Source organism: Neofelis nebulosa, chromosome 2, assembly GCF_028018385.1.
Source record: "Neofelis nebulosa isolate mNeoNeb1 chromosome 2, mNeoNeb1.pri, whole genome shotgun sequence".
NCBI classification, from domain to species: Eukaryota; Metazoa; Chordata; class Mammalia; order Carnivora; family Felidae; genus Neofelis; species Neofelis nebulosa.
Window position 1 is genome coordinate 186,463,588 of NC_080783.1, and position 20,406 is coordinate 186,483,993.

General features: G+C 39.7%; 1 protein-coding gene across 3 annotated transcripts in view; it reads left to right on the forward strand.

Annotated features, from left to right (window-relative positions):
• Positions 1 to 20,406, forward strand: part of TESK2 (testis associated actin remodelling kinase 2) — a 138,760-nt gene that overhangs the window by 81,333 nt on the left and 37,021 nt on the right. For all 3 annotated transcript variants that reach the window (XM_058717613.1, XM_058717614.1, XM_058717615.1), the window contains one exon: positions 16,926 to 16,974. In XM_058717613.1, coding sequence (XP_058573596.1) covers positions 16,926 to 16,974 — 49 coding nt within the window. The remainder of the gene's footprint in view (positions 1 to 16,925; positions 16,975 to 20,406) is intronic.

Genomic DNA, 20,406 nt, shown 5'->3' on the forward strand with positions numbered 1-20,406 from the left:
TTTCATTGATCTATGTGTCTATTTTTGTGCCAGTCCAATACTGTTTTGATTACTACAGCTTTGTAGTATAACTTGAAATCTGCAATTGTGATACCTTTGTTTTTTTTTCTTTTTCTTTTTCTTTTGTAAGATTGCTTTGATGGGGCACCTGGGTGGTACAGTTGGTTGGGCGACTGACTTCAGCTCAGGTCATGATCTCACAACTTGTGAGTTCGAGCCCCACATCGGGCTCTGTGCTGATAGCTCAGAGCCTGGAGCCTGCTTCGAATTCTGTGTCTCCCTCTCTCTCTGCTCCTCCCCCACTCACGCTCTGCCGCCTCCCCCACCCATCAAAAATCAATAAACATTAAAAGAAAAAAGATTGCTTTCGCTATTTGGGGTCTTTTGTGGTTCCACACAAATTTTGGGATTATTGTTCTGTGAAAAATGCTGTATTTTGATAGGGATTGCATTAAAACTGTAGATTGCTTTGGGGACCCAAGATTGTCTTATGCAAATATTGAAAGGGAAGTAATTTAAGAGGGCTGAATCCTCAGCCTCCATTCTGGAAAGTCAGTAGAAGGTAAGAAATAGCAGTATAATCAGTAGATAGCTAGAGCTATGATGGTAAACAGAAGAAACAGCTGAAAGAGGGGAGAGTGGTTCCCTCTGGGAAATAGGATTCACTGGTGGTATGGGGAGGCAGGGGACTGTTATTTTTCATTATATGTTTATTTTAAGCTATCTAAGTATGTAACTGATGAAAATTAAGTTAGAAGACTATTGCAGTAATCTAGAGAGAGCTGATGGTGGCTTTGACTGTGGTAACAATGAAGGTGGAGAGAAATAGTTGGATTCTGGATATTTGTGGATATATATATATATATATATATACATATATATATACACATATATATATACATATATATATATATATATATATGTGTATATATATATAAAGTTTATTTATTTATTTTGAGAGACCCAGAGAGCAAGCTGGGGAAGGGCAGAGAGAGAGGGAAAGAGAAAAACCCAAGCAGTCATCACAGAGCCCAACACAAGGCTGGAACCCATGGACCATGAGATCATGACCTGAGCCAAAACCAAGAGTCAGACACTTAACCAACTGAGCCATCCAGGCGCCCCTGGATATTTTTTAAAGTAGAGACAATGGGACTTCCTAATGGATTGGGATATTAATTAGCACAGGGGAAGGAGTCAAGGATGACTCTTAGGCTTCTGACTTGAACAACTGGGAGAATTTAATTGCCAGTAACTACACTGGGGAAGACTGCATGGGGAACAGGTTTTGGGGATATGACATCAGAAGTTATCAAATTGGTAGTTGGGGTGGCTCAAGTTGGCTGAGCCTGGGACTCTTAATTTCGTCTCAGGTCATGATCCCAGGGTCATGGGATCAAATTCCCTCATCATGCTCTGTGCTGTTCATGGAGCCTACTTAAAATCCTCTCTCCCCCTCTGCCCCTCTCCCCCTCTTGCTCTCTCTTTCTCTCTCTCTAAAATAAAATAAAAACAAATTTAAAAATTAACAGTTGGATAAAGTCTGGAATTCAGAGGAGAGGTTCAGGATGGTTGTGTCTCTTAGTAGATAGGGGACCTTTGGCAAATTAACCTCTATAACCTCAGTTTTCTCATCTATAAAGAGTAATGATAGTACTACTATACCAGGTTGACGGGAGAATTAAATGAGATAAAGAACTTAACACAGTGCAAGGCACTAAATGTTAACTATAATTATTCTATTATTGTCACTACTATAGTCATAATCATCTGAAGTGTCATTTATTGAGGCTATAGAACATAAAGCTTAAGAGTTAAGAATCCAGCCCTGACTCTGCCATTTGCAAGTTGTGTGATATTGGGCAAGCCACTTAATCTCTCCTCCGTTTTCTTATCTGTAAAATGGAGATAATAATAGTACCTGTAACATAATGTTTTCATAAGTATTAAATGAGGTAATACCTGTAAAGTACTTAGAATACATCATTATCATTATTTGTCTGTGAACTCCTTGAAGTAGGTACCATCATGTTTATTTCTCTAGCACCCACTTAGTCACCTTTGCCTGTCACTGTGCTTAGTATATATGTGATAGGTAGTAAAAAAAGATTTTAAGGGTTCTGTTTATCTGTAGAAGAGCACAAACCTTGCACATACTATTTTCTTGCTTTTTAGATTGAATTATTCTCTTTCTCCTCTGTATATTTCTTCTACTTTGGGAGAGGGGGAAGACATAAATCATGTGAGAGAGCTGTTTCAGAAGTATACTCACATAAATTGAAATGTGTGTTTATATTTTGCTATTTGGATGTGAGTTTATGAGTAATCTTAGAATAAAGAATAAGTTTGGGAAGGAGGAAGAAGCATTCTCATTTTGTGAGGAGACAATCTAGATACTTGGGTTTGTGGATATTATTAGTTCTTGTCCGAACTTCCTGGATTAAAAAACATTTGGGGAACACTTGAGGTCACTGCTTGTATATGTATTAATATTTCTACCTTTGCCAGGAGATTTGGTATTTTGCTGTTTGCATGGCAGTTGTGAGCAGTGTGGTTTAAAATTTTCTGTGAAAAAATAGTTACAGAATGAGTTTAATTCTCAGTCTCAAGTTTACTTTCAGTTGTTAATCAAGGTGGAGAATATTTGTTTTTCTCTCAGAAATCTAGGATGTTTTTCATGAATAGACACTTCTCTAAAGAAGACATCCGGATGGCCAACAGGCACATGAAAAGATGCTCAACGTCACTCCTCATCAGGGAAATACAAATCAAAACCACATTCAGATATCACCTCACGCCAGTCAGAGTGGCCAAAATGAACAAATCAGGAGACTATAGATGCTGGAGAGGATGTGGAGAAACGGGAACCCTCTTGCACTGTTGGTGGGAATGCAAATTGGTGCAGCCACTCTGGAAAACAGTGTGGAGGTTCCTCAAAAAATTAAAAATAGACCTACCCTATGACCCAGCAATAGCACTGCTAGGAATTTACCCAAGGGATACAGGAGTACTGATGCATAGGGGCACTTGTACCCCAAGTTTATAGCAGCACTCTCAACAATAGCCAAATTATGGAAAGAGCCGAAATGTCCATCAACTGATGAATGGATAAAGAAATTGTGGTTTATATACACAATGGAGTACTACGTGGCAATGAGAAAGAATGAAATATGGCCCTTTGTAGCAACGTGGATGGAACTGGAGAGTGTGATGCTAAGTGAAATAAGCCATCCAGAGAAAGACAGATACCATATGGTTTCACTCTTATGTGGATCCTGAGAAACTTAACAGAAACCCATGGGGGAGGGGAAGGAAAAAAAAAAAGAGGTTAGAGTGGGAGAGAGCCAAAGCATAAGAGACTTAAAAACTGAGAACAAACTGAGGGTTGATGGGGGGGGGGGGGGGGGAGGGAGGGGAGGGTGGGTGATGGGTATTGCGGAGGGCACCTTTTGGGATGAGCACTGGGTGTTATATGGAAACCAATTTGACAATAAATTTCATATATTGAAGAAAAAAAATGAAAAAAAATCTAGGATGTTTTTGTGTTTATTAAACTGGTTTACTATTTGTAAGTAAGCAGATCTTGTATTAACTTTTTAAGTACTTGTATTGTTTCACTAAAAAAAACCCCAGTAAGATTAGACCATAAACTTTATTGGTCCTCTTGTTATTATATGTAGTGCTATTGACATGATCTAGTGAATATTGAGCAATGTTTATTTGCCTTTACCTATCTTAAAATCTGACTATAAAAATCGTGGACAGAAAAGAGAAAGCCAGACTGAACCAGCTCTGTTTAATGTCACTTGAAGTGAGACATTAGTGGTTAATGTCTGTTCAGCTGAGTTTTCTTTGAGTTCTCAAAGCTAGAACCTAGCACAACCAGTTTTCCATGATGTAATACCTCTAAAGCACGTTTGAACTGCAGTAAGCCTTACCCAGATATATTACTGCTTTTTTTATGGGTCTAGATTCATAGCTCTTTTGGGACTTGAGATCTGAGCCATTGCCCTTTCTTCTCCTTTTTGGTTACTGGTAATTTTTTCTGGTCTAAAAGAGTGATGGTATCTTTGCTTTATTTGGGAGTAAAATGCAAAGCAGTTCATTTAATGCCACATATTAAAGCTTAGTGGAATCCGGTGGAGTATGTCGCAGAGCCTTTCCTTCAATTATGGGAGGGAAATCAGATAAAAATATATCAAATTTCTGGAAAAACTTAAAAAAAAAAGTAAACCAGTATCAGTAGGTTTCCAATGTAGGCCTTTTAGAAAGCATTTTAATATGAAAATCATGTTCACATTTTACTATTCTATTATAGGTTTATTTCAAACCTCTTAATTGTTTTTACCATAACTTCAGAACCAGACATTTTTCTGGAAAGACCAGTACAGATCAGAAGAACTCCTAACATGGATGTTGCTTTTTGCTCAAAGCTGACAGTAGAAAGGCTTATAAAGCAAACCAGTTAGATTTTCATTGGTTTACAGATTGGCAGGGTTTTGTTTTTGTTTTGGGGAGACAGAGAGAGAGAGAGAGAATCTTTTTTTTTTTTTTTTTTTTTTTTTTTTTTTTTTGAGAGAGAGAGAGAGAGTGAGTGAGCCTAAGCAGGGGAGAGGGGCAGAGTGAGAAAGAGAGAGAATCTCAAGCAGGCTCCAAGCTCAGCAAGGAGCCCAATGTGAGGCTTGCTTGATCCCTGGGACCATGACCTGAGCTGAAATTGAGAGTCAGATGCTCAACTGATTGAGCCACCCAGGCATCATTAGTTATTATTTATGAATACAAAATGAAGTTATTATTAAACCACTGGCCTTTTTTCTTTCATTCCCATTGTCACAGAGCAAAACAGATCAGATTCCAGTACTTCTCCAACTTTTGTCAAGTCACTTAAGTGCTCTGAACCTTATTTTCCTAGATGATAAAATGAGGATAATTTAATCTCAGATAATACATATAAAATACCTAGGACAGTTTCTAGGTATTTTGGCAATATATACCTAATTCTAGGTAAGTTAGCAATAAGTACTAATTTTCCAGACAGCTTTGATATAATGGCTACAGGACTCTTACTGGGTCCTGTTGTGTAGTATTGAGTTGGTCCAAAATAGTTGTGTGTTGGTGTTTTGTGTGTGTGTGTGTTTTTCCAGAATGAAGACAGCTAGATGTGTTTCAGACTACTGTGACACCTCTCCCTCACTCTTCTGTTTAGGTAATAAGCTTTTGAGAAGGGACAGTATTTAAACTTTAATGTTTAACTCTGAGAGCAGAACTATGAACTCAAAAAATATTTGACTGATTGGACGAAAATACTACCAAGGAACTAATAATGTTATTTTCCTTGTGCTTGTTTAGGAGTCAAAGCCCAAAGTCTATTTTAGGTCTGTGAACATAGTGACCCATAATTTTTTTTTTAATTTTTTTTTTTAATTTACATCCAAATTATTTAGCATATTGTGCAACAATGATTTCAGGAGTGGATTCCTTAATGCCCCTTACCCATTTAGCCCATCCCTCCTCCAGTAACCCTCTGTTTGTTCTCCATATTTAAGAGTCTCTTATGTTTTGTCCCCCTCCCTGTTTTTATATATTTTTTGCTTCCCTTCCCTTATGTTCATCTGTTCTGTGTCTTAAAGTCCTCATATGAGTGAAGTCATATGATATTTGTCTTTCTCTGACTAATTTTGCTTACCATAATACCCTCTAGTTCCATCCACATAGTTGCAAATAGCAAGATTTCATTCTTTTTGATTGCCAAGTGATACTCCATTGTGTGTGTGTGTGTGTGTGTGTGTGTGTGTGTGTGTGTATACCACATCTTCTTTATCCACTCATCCATCGATGGACAGTTGGACTCTTTCCATACTTTGCTATTGTTGATAGTGCTGCTATAAACATGGGGGTGCACATGCCCCTTTGAAACAGCACACCTGTTTCTACCTAGTAGTGCAATTACTGGGTCATAGGATAGTTCTATTTTTAACTTTTTGAGGAACCTCCATACTGTTTTCCAGAGTGGCTGCACCAGTTTGCATTCCCACCAGCAGTGCAAAAGAGATTCTCTTTCTCCACATCCTCACCAACATCTGTTGTTGCCTGAGTTGTTAATGTTAGCCATTCTGACTGGTGTGAGGTGGTATCTCATTATGGTTCTGATTTGTATTTCCCTGATGATGAGTGATGTTGAGCATTTTTCATGTGTCGGTTGGCCATCTGGATGTCTTCTTTGGAGAAGTGTCTATTCATGTCTTTTGCCCATTTCTTCACTGGATTATTTGTTTTTTGGGTGTTGAGTTTGATAAGTTCTTTATAGATTTTGGATACTAACCCTTTATCTGATATGTCGTTTGCAAATATCTTCTTCCATTCTGTCAGTTGCCTTTTAGTTTTGCTGATTGTTTCCTTCGCTGTGCAGAAGCTTTTTATTTTGATGAGGTCCCAATAGTTCATTTTTGCTTTTGTTTCTCCACCCATGATTTTATTATGTAATACTAGTTTTCTTTTCTTTTCCTTTCTTTTCTTTTCTTGTCTTTTCTTTCTTTCTTTCTTTCTTTCTTTCTTTCTTTCTTTCTTTCTTTCTTTCTTTCTTTCTTTTTCTTGTATCATTAGTTTTCTATGGCTGCTATAACAAATTACCTGGTGACTTGAAACAACACAAATTCATTATCTTCTATAGATCAGAAGTCTGATGTGGGTCTTACTAGGATAAAATCAAGGTATTGAGAGTGTTGTGTTTCTTTCTGGAGGCTCTAGGGAAGAATCTGTTTCCTTACTTTTTCAGTTTCTATTTGGCTTGTAGCTCCTTCCCTCTTCAAAGCCAATAGTGACAGGCTGATTTTTTTTTTCATATTGTATCCTTCTAATACTAGCTTTTTGGCCTCCCTCTTCCACCTTTGGGGACCATTATGATAACACTGCAAGTATGATAACACTTGGTAGTCTAGGATAATCTCCCTATTTTAAAGTCAGCTGATTAGCAACCTTAATTCCATCTGCAACTTTAATCAATTTCCCTTGCTATATAGCATAACATATTCACAGGTTTGGAGGGTTAGAACGTGGACCTTTCTAGACATCTTCTGCCTTTCATAATATCCCATTAAGAAAACATTTTTGAGCACATCCCCAGGTGCTATTATTAACCCATGTTAAATATTACTAAACTTATTTTTTCTTCTTTATATAAAAATAATATAGGTAATGGGGTGCCTGGGCAATTCAGTCAGTTAAGCCTCCGACTTCAGCTCAGGTCATGATCTCACGGTTCATGGATTTGAGCCCCGTGTCGGGCTCTGTGCTGACAGCTCAGAGCCTGAAGCCTGCTTCAGACTGTGTCTGCCAATCTTTCTGCCCCTCCCCTGCTCGCTCTCTGTCTCTCTCAAAATTAAACATTAAAAAATTAAAAATAAATAATAATATAGGTTAAAAATTCCAATTTTCTTCCCAGACTTCAATGGGTAATCTTACTCATACCCCATTTTGGAGACTGCTGGATAATACTAGGACTGAAGAAAGATCCTGCTTTGGAATTAAGAAATTTAACTTTTAGGGGTGCCTGGGTGGCTCAGTCAATTAAGCACCCGACTTTGGCACAGGTCATGATCTTGCAGTTTGTGGGTTTGAGCCCCATGTTGGGCTCTGTGCTGACAGCTCAGAACCTGGGGCTTGCTTCAGATTCTGTATATTCCTCTCTCGGCCTCTCCTCCACTCATGCTCTGTCTCTCACTCTCTCAAAAATAAATAAAATGTAAAAAAAAAATTTAACTTTTAACTGAATTCGGTAAATATTTACTAAATGCTAACTATGAAGAAGGCAGTGTTTTAAGTATATATAGAGACACAAAACCACCTAGTATATTTATTCCAGGTGGGCTAATTACTGTAGTAAACCACGTAAAATCTTATTGATTTAAAGGCATGTTTCTTATTCATGTCCTAGTTCAGCGTGTGTTGGATTGAGTTAGAGAGCTTTTTTCTTTTTTTTTTAAACCTAGGACAGGGACTCAGATTCCTTCACTTGATCTTCTGCATCTGCTGACAGATGAAGGAGAAAAGTATAGAGGAGAGGGTTGAGGTTTTTATGGGACAGGCCTAGAAATGACGTAATAATTTCTGCCCCTGTACTACTCTCCAGAACTCAATATTATGGTCTTAACTAACTGTTATAGACATTGGGAAACTTCAGGAAGAAAAGGGAGGTAATTTAGTGAGTAAATAGCCATTCTTTTCCACACTTAAGATTCCTGCCCTCAAGAACCATCTAATTTAGTGGAAGAAGCAGGCATAGATAAAACTTGATGTAGAAGGCAGGCCTGATACGTGTTTATATAATAGAGTTTTAAATAGAGTAATATAAATGTATAGAGAAGAGAAAGATTACTTCAGATTAGAAAGAGTAGGGAAATGTGTGAAATTATGTCTCTGAGACAGGAATTATTATAACCATTCTCAATCATATGACTTGATATGTGACAGTTCCTGGCATCCTAAATGGTATATAAGTGTTGGGTGCTATTGTTATTATTGTTATTATTCGGAGACATTCTTGCACTAAGTTTGTAAGGATTGGTAGAGCTTTGAAAAGTGGATTCCAGGGGCACTTGGGTGGCTGAGTCAGCTGAGCGTCCAACTCTTGATTTGGGCTCAGGTCGTGATTCCAGGGCTGTGGAATCAAGCCCCATGTCAGATTCTGCACTGAGCATGGAGCCTGGTTGGGATTCATATTCATTCTCTCTCTCTCTCTCTCTCTCTCTCTCTCTCTCTCTCTCTCTCTCTCTCCTTCCCTTCCTCCCCCTCTGCCACTCTCCCCGCCCCTAAAAAAAATAGTAAAAAAGTGGATTCCAGATGGCCTTATTGTAGCAACAGTATGGAAGTGGGAGAATTTAGGACATATTTAGGAGGAACAGGTTATATAACTAAAACATAGAGAATTCAGGTGGGAGAAATAGGAGATAAGGTAAAAGAGGTGTGGGTCAGATCATTCAGATTCTTGAATAACATGCTAAGTAAGGAATTTGGACTTTGATCAGGAGTTGTGAACTGCCACAAAAATCTTTTTGAGTAGCTTCTTAATGAAAGGCATTGTGTCTTGTTCATTTTTAAATCCTTTTTATAACTATATGGAGAGGTGATATAACATTGTGATTAAAAGCACAGAACCCACTGTTTAGGTTTGACTCCTGGCTCAGCCACTTATTATTTGTATGACTTTGGGCAGGTTACTTTATTTCTCTAAGCCTAAATTCCTTTATCAATATAATTGGGAGAATAAAAGTATTACTTCATTGGATTATTATGAGGATTAAATGAATATAATATAAAAACAATGCCTACACAGTAAGTGCTCTTTAAGAGTCAGCTGTTGGGGTGCCTGGATGGCTCAGTTAGTTAAGCATCTAACTCTTGATTTCGGCTCAGGTTTTGATCTCATGATTGTGGGATCAAGCCCCACATCAGGCTTTGTGCTGGGTGTGGAGCCTGCTTAGGATTCTTTCTCTCTTTCTCGCTCTCCGTCTCCCTCTGCCTTTCCCCTGCTCTCTCTCTCAGAAAAAAAGAGTCAACTGTTATAATAATCATATAATAATAATAATAATTACCAGTGCCTGGCAAATAACAAGCATTCAGTGATTTTTTTTTTCAACGTTTTTTATTTATTTTTGGGACAGAGAGAGACAGAGCATGAACGGGGGAGGGGCAGAGAGAGGGAGACACAGAATCGGAAACAGGCTCCAGGCTCCAAGCCATCAGCCCAGAGCCTGACGCGGGGCTCGAACTCACGGACCAGACCGTGAGATCGTGACCTGGCTGAAGTCGGACGCTTAACCGACTGCGCCACCCAGGCGCCCCTGGCATTCAGTGATTTTTTTTTTTTTTAATTTTTTTTCCAACGTTTTTTATTTATTTTTGGGACAGAGAGAGACAGAGCATGAACGGGGGAGGGGCAGAGAGAGAGGGAGACACAGAATCGGAAACAGGCTCCAGGCTCCGAGCCATCAGCCCAGAGCCTGACGCGGGGCTCGAACTCACGGACCGCGAGATCGTGACCTGGCTGAAGTCGGACGCTCAACCGACTGCGCCACCCAGGCGCCCCAAGCATTCAGTGATTTTTAAGTGGTCAGAGTTGTGTGTTAAATTTACCCAGCAAGTGTTTATATACTGTCATATGACAGGCAAGAGAATTCATTTCATTTTATAAAACATAGTTTAAGGTAGGAAGCAATGATGCTATAGGAGAGTGGTGTAGATGGAGTGTCTTCATAGTTCAGAAGCATGCTAGTTCAGAAGTACTTCTACTTAGAGGGAGCCAGATTTGTTTTGTGGGAAAGGAAGTATTTGAACTGGGCTTTGAGGGTGTGTAGAACGTAACTATGTAGAAATGAGGGGAGGGGCATTCTGGGAAGTGGGAACAGCCCTAGAAAAGCAAAGGTGTATAAAAGCATGGTAATGACACTTTATGGAAAAATAGTAAATCATGCTACAGGAAAGGCTGAGGCAAATTAAGTCTCTGATCAAAGTCTAGTTTACCAGTAGTATCAGAGTTGGAAGTTTCCTGTTATGGTCTTACTAACTTTAGAGTGGGTGATCAACTGTCGTTTGTCAAGTCAAGACTGAGCCTTGCTACTCAGTGTGTGGTCCATGGACCTAGCAGTGTCAATATTACCTGGGAGCTTATTAGAAATTCAGACTCCCAACCTCCCTCTGCCCCAACCTGTAGAATCAGAGCCTGGAATTTATATAAGTCCTAGGTGATTTGTGTCCACATTAAAATTTAGGAAGTGCTGCTCTAAAAACCAAAAGCAACTCTTTTTGTTTTCTTTTTAAATGTTTTTATTTATTTAAAAAACTTTAATGTTTATATTTGAGAGAGAGAGACAGAGACTTTGTGAGCGGGGGAGGGGCAGAGAGAGAGGGAGACAGAATCTGAAGCAGGCTCCAGGCTCCGAGCTGTCAGCACAGAGCTGATGAGGGGCTGGAACTCCCGAGCCACAAGATCACGACCTTAGCTGAAGTCAGACACTTAACCGACTGAGCCACCAAGACGCCCCTTTATTTATTTATTTTAATATTTATTTATTACTTTTGAGAGAACTTGTGCTTGGAGGAAGGGCAGAGAGAGAGAGAGAGAGAAGCAGAGAGAGGGGACAGAAGGTCCAAATCAGGCTCCGCACTGTCAGCACAGAGCCTGATGTGGGACTTGAACTCACAATCTGTGAGATCATGACCTGAGCTGACGTCAGACACTTAACCAACTGAGACACCCAGGTGCCCCATTAAATGTTTTTATTTTTGAAAGAGATAGCCAGTGCTCGTGTGCCAGGGTGGGGGAGGGACAGAGAAAGAGGGAGAGGATTGGAGGTGGGCTCTGCACTGACAGCAGAGAGCTCCATGCAGGGCTTGAACTCATGAACCGAGAGATTATGACCTGAGCCAAAGTCAGATGCTCAGCCGACTGAGCCACCCAGGCATCCCTCTTCTTACTTAACACAAGTGTGTGTGCATTATATAAAACTAAAAATAATAAATTTCAGTAATGTCTTAGTCTCAAGCACATGCATTAACAAAGTGCTCCTCCCTTCCTGAGCTAAGTAATTCTAGCCGGCTTGATTTTGGGTGGTGGTAGTAGGGAGTAAGAATCATTCAGAGTGTAATAATTTTTTTTTTTTCAACGTTTTTTTTTTTTTTTTAATTAATTAATTTATTTATTTTTGGGACAGAGAGAGACAGAGCATGAACGGGGGAGGGGCAGAGAGAGAGGGAGACACAGAATCGGAAACAGGCTCCAGGCTCCGAGCCATCAGCCCAGAGCCTGACGCGGGGCTCGAACTCACGGACCGCAAGATCGTGACCTGGCCGAAGTCGGACGCTTAACCGACTGCGCCACCCAGGCGCCCCCAGAGTGTAATAATTTTTAGGTCCAGTCTCATACCAAAAAAGATTTGAGGTTTTGTCCACAACTTAGATTTTAATATAATTAGTAATAAAAATTTCAGTGAAAACTTACTGTTAATATTAAATACTTTTCTAGGCATATATCACTTCCCTGTTAAGGATGAGAACTATTTCCCTTAAAGTTTTCTTTAATGTTTATTTTTCAGAGAGAGAGAGAGAGAGAGAGAGAGAGAGAGAGAGAATACACACGCACACGAGTGGGGGAGGGGCAGAGAGAGAGGGAGACACAAAATCTGAAGCAGGCTCCAGGCTCTGAGCCGTCAGCACAGAGCCCAACTCAAGGCTCAAACTTATGAACTGGAGGTCATGACCTGAGCTGAAGTTGAACACTTAACGAACTGAGCCACCCAGGTGCCCTGAGAAATATTTCCCTTTTAAAGTATATTCTTTTTTTTTTTTTTTTTTCTCAACGTTTTTTTTTTTTTTTTTTATTTATTTTTGGGACAGAGAGAGACAGAGCATGAACGGGGGAGGGGCAGAGAGAGAGGGAGACACAGAATCAGAAACAGGCTCCAGGCTCCGAGCCATCAGCCCAGAGCCTGACGCGGGGCTCGAACTCACGGACCGTGAGATCGTGACCTGGCTGAAGTCGGACGCTTAACCGACTGCGCCAGCCAGGCGCCCCTAAAGTATATTCTTTTTATAGCAACTGTAATCATGTACTCTGCTCAAGCTCTTCTTATAATATAAAGCTAATGCCTATCTTAGCTTGAGAGCTCTGTGAAACTGTTTTGGATGTGGTGGGTGATGGAAAGAAAATGAGGTTGAGGAGGTCAGGCAGAAAAGTTTCACGTAGAAGTAGAGTTGTGTGACACCACTGTGATGTGGTGATGTGAGTTGGGGGTGGGGAGGAAGGCAGGCAGAAGAAAACTGTCACATGAAACCAGTGCCTGCCCGAATGTGCTGGCTGTGACATCTCTGCGGATGATGTGGTCATAGTGAATGGTGGGTTTGGGGGGAAGGGAAGCAAGGGTGTATCATACCCAAACCAGGTCTTTTCAGCTTTTAGGAGGCTCATGACTTTATTTTTTAATTTCTTTTTGTTTCAAATTTTTATTTAAATTCTAGTTAACATATAGTATAATACTGCTTTCAGGAATACAATTTAGTGATTTATCACTTACATATAACACCCAATGCTCATGACAAGTGCCCTTCTTAATATCCATCACCCATTTAGCCCCTCCCCCACCCACCTCCCCTCCATCAACCCTTAGTTTGTTCTCTATGGTTAAGAGTCTCTTCTGGTGGGGCACCTGGGTGGCTCAGTCGGTTAAGCATCTGACTTTGGCTCAGGTCATGATCTCACGGTTTGTGAGTTGGAGTCCTGTGTCGGCCTCTGTGCTGACAGCTTAGAGCCTAGAGCCTGCTTCAGATTCTGTGTCTCCCTCTCTGCTCCTCCCCGGCTTGTGCTCTGTCTGTCTCTCTCTCACAAAAATAAGTAAACTTAAAAAAATTAAAAAAAAAAAAAAAAAAGAGTCTCTTATGGTTTGGGCCACCTGGGTGGCTCAGTTGGTTAAGTGTGACTTCTGCTTAGGTCATGATCTCACAGCTCATGAGTTTGGACCCCGCATCAAGATCTCTGCTGACGGTGTAGAGCCTGCTTCAGTTCCTGTCTCCCTTTCTCTCTGCCCCTTGCAGCTTGTGCTTTCTGTCTTAAAAATAAATAAAAACATAAAAGAAAAAAAAGAGTGTCTTTGGGTTTGCTTCTGTCTCCTTTTTTTCTCCCTTTCCCTACGTTCATCTGTTTTTGTTTCTTAAATTCCATGTATGAATGAAATCATATGGTATTTGTCTTTCTCTGACTTATTTCACTTAGCATAATATACTCTAGCTCCATCCATTTTGCTATAAATGGCAAGATTTCATTTTTTGATGGTTGAGTAATATTCCATTTTATATATATATATATATATATATCTCCATCTTCTTTATCCAATTTCAGTTGATGGACAGTTGGGTTCTTTCCATAATTTGTTCTTGATAATGCTGCTATAAGCATCAGGATACATGTGCCCCTTCGAATCAGTATCTTTGTATTTTTTGGGTAAATACCTAATAGTGCAATTAATGGGTCGTAGGGTAGTTCTATTTTTAACTTTTTGAGGAATCTCCATCCTGTTTTCCAGAGTAGCTGCACCAGTTTGCATTCCCGCCAACAATGTAAGAGGGTTCCCCTTTCTCAACATCCTTGCCAACATCTGTTTTCCTGTGTTGTTAATTTTAGTCATTCTGACAGATGTGAGGTGGTAGCTCATCATGGTTTTGATTTATATTTCCCTGATGATGAGTGATGTTGAGCATCTTTTCATGTGTCTGTTGGCCATCTGGATGTCTTCTTTAGAAAAATGTCTGTTCATATCTTCTGCCTGTTTCTTTTTGTATAAGTTTTTTTTTTAATTTTGAAAGAGAGACAGAGAGAGAGTGAGGGAGGGGCAGAGAGAGAGAGGGAGAGAGAGAATCCTAAGCAGGCTCCACACTGTCAGTGCAGAGCCTGATGTGGGGCTCAAACTCACAAACCATGAGATCATGATCTGAGCTGAAACCAAGAGTCGGACGTTCAACCAGCTGAGCCACCTAGGTGCCCCTCTTCTGCCCATTTCTTTTTTTTTTATTTTTTTATTTTTTTTCAACGTTTTTTATTTATTTTTGGGACAGAGAGAGACAGAGCATGAACGAGGGAGGGTCAGAGAGAGAGGGGAGACACAGAATCGGAAACAGGCTCCAGGCTCCAAGCCATCAGCCCAGAGCCTGACGCGGGGCTCGAACTCACGGACCGCGAGATCGTGACCTGGCTGAAGTCGGACGCTTAACCGACTGCGCCACCCAGGCGCCCCTCTTCTGCCCATTTCTTAACTGGATTATTTATTTTTTGGGTTTGAATTTGGTGAGTTCTTTATAGATTTTGGATGCTAACCCTTTATCAGCTATGTCATTTGCAAATATCCTCTCCCATTCTGTAGGTTGCCTTTTAGTTTTGTTGATTGTTTGATTCACAGTGCAGCAGCTTTTTATCTTGATCAAGTCCCAGTAGTTCATCTTTTGCTTCCCTAGCTTCTGGAGATATGTCTAATATGTAACTATTGTTTTGCTAGTAGAATCCTACTGCCTAACTTCTATATAAATATTTGACTAAATAAAATAAATACTCCTTCGTTCTCCAGCCTTGTACCTGACTCTAAATGTTCTTTCTGGGGCGCCTGGGTGGCTCAGTCGGTTAAGTGTCCGACTTCGGCTCAGGTCACGATCTCACGGTCTGTGAGTTCGAGCCCCGCGTCGGGCTCTGGGCTGATGGCTCGGAGCCTGGAGCCTGCTTCTGATTCTGTGTCTCCCTCTCTCTCTGCCCCTCCCCCATTCATGCTCTCTCTGTCTCAAAAATAAATAAAAACGTTAAAAAAAAAATAAATGTTCTTTCTGGGGTTCCTGGATAGCTCAGTAGGTTAAGCGTCTGACTCTTGATCTCACCTCAGGTCTTGATCTCAGGGTTGTGAGTTCAAGCTCTGTGTTGGGCTCCATGCTGGGCATGGAGCCTACAAAAAAAAAAAAAAAGGTTCTTTCTTATAAAATGAATTTACATTGTGAAGCTAATTTAGTGATCATTGCTTTTTCATTCAAGAAGTGTTTGTTTAGCATCTTATTTGCAAAGCATTGTGTATCAGGCACTGTATGTAGAAACAAATGAGAAGAGATCTGTATTCTTGAAAATCTTTCTTATATTCCATTCTGGAGAAGAAGTCACAAATGTTAAAAGAAGAACAGTTAATATATTCTAGTTCTTAGTATGTTCTAGGAGCCCAAGTTATGTCATTTCATCTTCACAATAACCATATGAGTTAGGTAATAGTAATACTCCCATTTTGTATATGAAGAAACTAAAATACGGGGATGTCATCATGAAGTGGCAGAGCCAGGATTCAAATATAAGCAGTCTGACTCCAGACCCTGGACCACCTCAGTTAGGCTAATGAACAATCTTTCAAAGCAGAGTGAAAAGTGCATAGCAGTACTGTTGAGATGAGGAGGGAGAGAGAGGATTAATGATAAGTGAAGATATCCCCTAGATCAATATAGAGAAGATGAAATTTTAGCTGATCCTGGAAGGATTATTTTCAGTAAAATGAAATAAAGTAAAGAGAAGAGCCTGAACTTAAGTTTGTAGGTCATAAAAATCATTTATGCTGTTCAACAAATCTTTTGTGCCAGATACTATACTAGGTACTAGAAATGCAAAAGTATGTAAAACTCTGAATTCTTCATAGTAAGGATGGTTAGTTACTAAAGAGTGATATTGGCTGGGGCGCCTGGGTGGCTCTGTTGGTTAAGCGTCCGACTGCATCTCAGGTCATGATCTCACAGTCCTTGAGTTCAAGCCCCGCGTTGGGCTCTGTGCTGACAGCTCAGAGCCTGGAGCCTGCTTCAGATTGTCTCCCTCTCTCTCTGCCCCTCCCCTGCTCTCGCTCTGTCTCTGTCTCTCTCAAAAATAAAGATTAAAAAAAAAAAAGTGATATTGGCAGAGGGCAAATTATAATGAGTTTAGGAATGAACGAAGGTTAAAGAAATGTAGATAGTGAATGTAACCTATTAAAGTTTGGTAACAAATGAGGGATGCCTGAGTGGCTCAGTCAGTTACGGGTCAGATTCTTGATTTTGGCTCAGGTCATTGTTCTCACGGTTTATCGGATTGAGCCCTGTGTCAGGCTCTGTGCTGAAAGCACAGAGCCTGTTTGGGATTCTCACTCTCCCTCTCTCTCTCTGCCCCTCCTCTGCTTGCTCTCTCCTTCTCTCTCAAAAATAAATAAAGTTAAAGGAAAAAAAAAATCACCAGCCTGATATCAAAGTTGAGAGGCTGCAGCATTATACAAGATCCCAGGAGACTTCACAGGTAATTGGATTATTTCCAATACATGAGTAGCTAAACTAGTTTCTTTATATGGCAGTTATATTCTTTTCCTTTGCTAAAATTTTTTTTTGTTGTTTCATAGGTTCATGGGTGTGTGTGTACATCAAGGACAATTGCATGCACTTACAGAGGTAAGACTTAAGCATATTGAAGTGACTTCTTTGCCTTAGTTTTAGCATTTGTGGTTCCATACTAATTGTTACTTGCATAATGTTAGCAAAATGTGTATGCATTTATATTTATACAAAAATGGCAGTGTTAACAATGCTTTCTTCTCTTGCCTGGGGAAAATAGCCATATCTATTAATACTCTTGGATTCTCTCATAATATTTGTGAATAATCTGAGAATATGAGTGCTCAAATGTTATACTGATTCTTGCTTCCCGGATGACCCCTTCCAAAGCTAAGGGAGACATCACTTGGCTGCAGATTATTTCATGGCAACAAATTCCCGGACTATCCAGAAACATTTGGTGTCCTGATATAGAATTCCACAATCACTGTTCTAGTGTCCTGATTGGTCTTATTACTCCTTGGAATCAGTTTACATCTTCAGTCTTATTTCATTTTCAGTCTCTTCTAGGCAGTAAAGCCACTACTTAACCTCTGAGGACCAGAGAATCCTCTCTAGAACAAAGGCTTCCTAAACTTAGGTACTGAGCTATCAACTCAGAATTTACTTGGATCCTTCTCAGAAACACAGCTTCCTGGAATCTTCTAGGCTTAGTAGGTCTTCATAGGGCCCATATGTGTTCTTAAAGCTCCCCAAGATTATTCAAATGAGCATCTAGATTTAAGAGTCTATGTTCTAGAATGTATTCACATTCCTCCTTAGGAAGTAAGTACCAAAATACAAAGTGAAGAAACTTAGGAAGGAAAATTGTTTAACAGAATTTGCAAGTATTGGTTTCCTGCTGGCTTGGTGCCCTATATTTGTCCCTAATATCTGATAAAGGAAGGTCCCATGTACCTCACTCTGTGTCTCTTTTCTCAGTTACTGAGGGCACCAGAATGTGGAATGTGTATAGTTCTGTCCTGCCTCTTATATGGAAGGCCAAAGAAGGCAGAATAATGAAGTGGTTAAGAGCATGGACTCTGAAGTCTTGATTGCCTAGGTTTGAATTTCTCTGTGTCTCAGTGGTGTTGCCTGTAAAATGGGAATAAAAAAAATAATGGTATCCGTTCCAGGGAGTCTAGATAGAAAAGAGGACCAATAGCTGAATCCTAAAGTATTTAATTATAAAAGTCTGAGGAGAAGACATTTTGAGAGGGAGTGGTTAGTGAGGTAGGAAGAGAAACCACGAGAGTGTATTGGCCTGGAATGGAAAGGAAGGAGTTTCAAGAAGGAGGGAGTCAGTAATTATAGCAGATCCTACTGATAAGAGGATGACCTCACAGGGATTTTGTGAGGATGAAATATAAAATGCTTATTTAGCACAGTGGCTGGCATATAGTAATTGCTTAGTACATTTTAACTGTTACAGCTTTTATTATTAGCAATGACTGGGCCCTCCCAAACTCCTTAAATTATCAATATTTTTCATTTGATACTTAGTTCAACTCTGTGGTTAATGTTATTAAAAATTTTAGAAACTTTTTATTGGGTACGCCTGGATGGCTGAGTGGGTTAAGTGTCTGACTTCAGCTCAGGTCATGATCTCATGGCTTGTGGATTCAAGCCCCACATCATGCTCCACGCTGACAGCATACAGCTTGCTTGGGATTCTCTTTCTCCCTCATTGTCTGCCCCTCTCCGACTTGCGCTTTCTCTCTCTCTCAAAAATAAATAAACTTAAAAAAAACCTTTTTATTGAAGTGTGACATAACAGAAATGTTATAACATATGAAATGTGTACAGCTCACTAAATTTTTACAAATGAACCCACCCATAACCAGCATTTCAGATCAAAAACATTTTCTGTGTGTTTCTTTTCTCAGAAGTGAGTCTATAAATTCTTCAAACACAAAACTCTCTCCTTCTCTCAAGCTTTCTGCCAGAGCTCTGACACTAATAATTGTTAAAGTATTTGTTGTACTCCATGTTTGTATCATTGTTCTCTGAAATGTCAGTTTACTGGAAGGGTTTGTATGTTGGTTTTTTCTGACAAAGAACATGCTTTAAAATCTGTGATCATGGAGCGCCTGGGTGGCTTAGTCAGTTAAGCATCCAACTTAGGCTCAGGTCATGATCTTGCAGTTTGCGAGTTTGAGCCCCAAATTGGGCTCTGTGCTGACAGCTCAGAGCCTGGAGCTTGCTTTGGATTCTGTGTCTCCTTCTCTCTCTGCCCCTGCCCCCTCTCTCTCTCTCTCTCTCAAACTAAATAAAAATTAAAAGAAAAATCTGTGATCATGTTGTAAATTTAGAAGTGGAGTGTAGTCGAAATGGCAGAAATGAATGCTCTTAATGCAGCATTCTTTTGGCCATGTTGCACTTAAGTAATATTCTCTGTGTTTGTTAGCTTGTTATAGCCATATACAACATACAGTGCCTGCTTTGTGAAAGAGTGTATATTTCCAGTATCATTAATCAGATATTGGCATAACTTATAATTTTTATTATGATGTTAATAGGCTGATGGTCATTTAGGCCAAATATCCAAATGTCACTGGTTACTTTCAGAAGGGGATCCCCAAGGGCCGTTATGGCATAGATATCTGAGGACTCACATGTTTGTCTTAGAATTGAATTTGGCAGCACACTTTTGGTTTCACTAAGGATTATAAAAATAAATTACTACTAACATCTAGCACAGCATTGGGAACTTGGATGGAACTCTTGATTGGTGGAATGCCTGCTCTTTACAATAATGTGAACACCATTCTTTATTACTCTTAAAATAATTTTTCAATAATTACAGTAGACAAACATAACTCTTGTTAGTGCCTGTAAAGTGTTGATATTATTAGGAAGAGTACTTCTCATATACAGTAGTGATCTGGACTTTTTTAGGCTTTAACCATTTCTGTGAGTGTTGTTTGTAATTGTAGACATTAACTGAACTTGGAACAATCAGACAGTTAGGTACTACTGACTACCACCGGTAGTTTTACTTGTAGTAAGTATAGACTTCTGAGTTTTTAAGCAAATGAGTTGTTTGTTATAGAGAAAACAGTTTGATAAAAGATCAAACAGAACCTTTTAAATTTCATGTATCAAATAGGAGTGTTCCATAAGTATTTCTTTGACTCAGGAGACCTAACATTGTCTTTCATTTGGTCATGAGTATCAAGGAAGTGGAAATCTTCAGTTTTTAAAGACAGAAAATATAACCCTTTGTATTATTAGTTAGCTATTGCTATATAATGTCCAACCATAAAACCTCAAAAGAATACAACAATAAACATTTATTTCTTGTACATCTGCAAGTTGAGCACTTCTGCTAGTCTCACTTGGGCTCATTCATGCATCTGTCAGGTCATCCGGTAGTCTGATCTAGGTTGGGCTTTGCTGGGACCACTTTGCTCTAGCTGCTTTTCATCCTTTTTCTGGGACCAGCGGACTAGCCTGGACATGATGATACCAGAATAGCAAGAGTATGCCAGCCATTTGTATAAGTGCTTT